Below are 2,518 nucleotides of genomic sequence, written 5' to 3'. Positions count from 1 at the left end.
TTTAAAGTATTTTTTTTATTTATATAATGTTTAAAAATTTTGGGTTTTTTTTATACAATACAATATCAAACTCATTCACATACCCACACACTACCGCACAGGTGAAATTGTGGATCAAATTCTAGTTTCAATCCTAAACTCTAAAATTTTATTTGCATGTACAAGAAAATAATACATATTATTCTACATATGAAAATAATATTGAAAAATATTAGTACATTCAAAACGATATCTCGAAACACACCAATAATGATATATATCAGTATTAAAATTAAAAAATATTTTTTTTTAAGATAGGATGGGATATCATATGACTTGAGAGTAATAATTCATAGGCCAAAGCTTGTGAACAAGAGCATGTGATGCTTGTTTGATTTGGCAGGAGAGTTATCCGAAATGAAGCCACCACTCTGCCCTACATTTTGGAGATTTTGGCTTACACTTTCAATTTCACTTTGTCCTTTCAAATATACCCACTCTTTTAAATATACCATTTACACCAAACCCTTTCTGATTTCCGATATTAATTCAAGATTTGATATTGAGGACATAGAATAACAGATTCAAGGAAGAGAGAAAATATTTATATATATGGAATTTGGCTAAAATCATACATATTTGCTTCTTGATTCAATTCATATGAAATATTCTGGTTAAAACTGCCGAAAGATACTCCGCAATCAACCGGGAAATCATCGAAAGGTCCGGTGATAACCCGATGATGATCATCGGAACTGAAGATAACGGAAGGAGTTGCGACATACCGAGCCAAACATGCTCTAGCAAGGGCTAAATCGTGTTGCAGTTGGATCATCTTCCTTTGCAACAAAGCTATGGCACCAATGCAACCATGGACAGGGTCTCTAAGCCTTGCCTCAGCCTCATACGCCAAGGAGTTCACCGTGTCTTCGCGCTGTTCTTCAGGCACTTCAACCAAGATCTTGCTTACATTGCTAGCACCAAAAACCTTGTGGACTTTGGCGAATTTCTTCGCCTCGTCGGATCGGAAATAGGGTGCGAAGATACAGTTGGGACTGCACCTCCTTTTCAAGAGCTTGCAAGCTGCACAAGAAGAAGTGGAACGTGGTTCGTGACCCCTCATTGCTTCAAATTAGACTCACCCAAACTATACTTTTTTCAAGGCTTTAACTTCAATGTCTTTTCTTCCTTGTCAAATTTGCATTTAAATAGGCTCTAACGTTTTAAACTGTAAGGTATAGATATTAGTATTTTTCTTAGGTTTTCATAGCAGGAAACAGTGTATGGTCTATTATTTAGATACTTCGTGCTAACAACACGAATGCCCCAAGTTAAAAACAAACATGAATCAATTTCCTTTTTCTAAAATAAATATTTGATGCTGAATCCCATTTTTTTTTTATATTTTTCATATCCGTTTTTTTATAATTTATATTCAAGATTCTTAACTATTCTTTTCAACAATGTTGTATAGTGAATGCCACATTTAGGGTAAGCTTGGTGGGCGGTGGGGTGCGGTGCACTCGGGTATAGTGCATTTAGCTTACTTTTTGTCTCACGTTACAGTATTTACTCTCATCGCCACCGTTGTTTTTACATTAATCGCAGATCAACACACCGCGCACCCATTCAAACCCACCTTAATATATCATAAAGGATTTATCTTTGATTTCCTTTTTCAAATCTCAAACTCAATTACCATTTTTATTATAGGATAAATACAGATATAAATAATTAAAATTTTTAATATTTCATTAAATTTGTTAATAAGTTATATGAATTTCCAAGTTAAAATATGCTTTAAGTTGTACACTTTTCATGCTTTTAAAACATTTATTTTTATTTCCAAAGGATTAAGCTATCTATCTTTCTAATTTTAAAATTTAAGTCTGATTGTTAATACCATTAAAAATTTTATATTAAATTTTCTATTGAGACATTTTGAACTATAAAAAAAATACACTTAGTATCAATTGAACAAACAAAATGATGTTACCTAAATTTAATAAAAGAAAATGAGGGATGGTAAGCATCTACCATATCATTTCAATCCCGATGTATGGATTCACCTTAGTCCGGATAACATGTGACATCTTGGTCATCTTGCTCTTGGTGATAACTTTCTGAGAGTATAACAATTAAGTTTTATAAAGTGTTGGAGTTGAAAATGTTTAAATACTAAACGATTTAGTAATAAAATATATCTTAAATATTGTTATATCAAAAGTTTAGAATATCAAAACTAACATTTCACATCATGGGTAGTATAGAGAACCACTAAAGATAACATTTTGTTTGGGCTAGGATGATGTTTGAGCAAAATGTTGTCAATGAGGTAGTTAGGTTCTCTTTTTCCTCTATTGTGTCTGAATTGATGTTAGAGGATGGTATTTATAGAATGAGGCAAACTTGGCTTGGGTCCCAACCATCAAGCACCCTACCTCGTAAGTGTAAGGGGTAGAACGGTGGATGTCGGCTAGAAACACTACAGAAGTCTATATGAGGAGATTATGAAAGAAGACTAGGTGAAGTGTCACTA

General features: G+C 33.0%; 1 protein-coding gene across 1 annotated transcript; it reads right to left on the bottom strand.

The window, feature by feature from the left end:
• Positions 1–493: 493 nt before the first annotated feature.
• On the bottom strand, positions 494–1,364 carry LOC107918884 (LOB domain-containing protein 21). The gene has a single exon (XM_016848463.2). It carries the CDS (start codon positions 1,100–1,102, stop codon positions 584–586), a length of 519 nt encoding a protein of 172 aa, XP_016703952.1. The 5' UTR covers positions 1,103–1,364; the 3' UTR covers positions 494–583.
• Between the last annotated feature and the right edge of the window lie 1,154 nt (positions 1,365–2,518).

The sequence above is a fragment of the Gossypium hirsutum genome, chromosome A13 (genome assembly GCF_007990345.1).
Source record: "Gossypium hirsutum isolate 1008001.06 chromosome A13, Gossypium_hirsutum_v2.1, whole genome shotgun sequence".
Classification (NCBI taxonomy): domain Eukaryota; kingdom Viridiplantae; phylum Streptophyta; class Magnoliopsida; order Malvales; family Malvaceae; genus Gossypium; species Gossypium hirsutum.
This window is presented reverse-complemented; position numbering and strand designations above follow the sequence as displayed.

Excerpts from the sequence above, each read along its gene's own strand:
- LOC107918884 (XM_016848463.2), bottom strand. The coding sequence starts at position 1,102 with ATGAGGGGTCACGAACCACGTTCCACTTCTTCTTGTGCAGCTTGCAAG.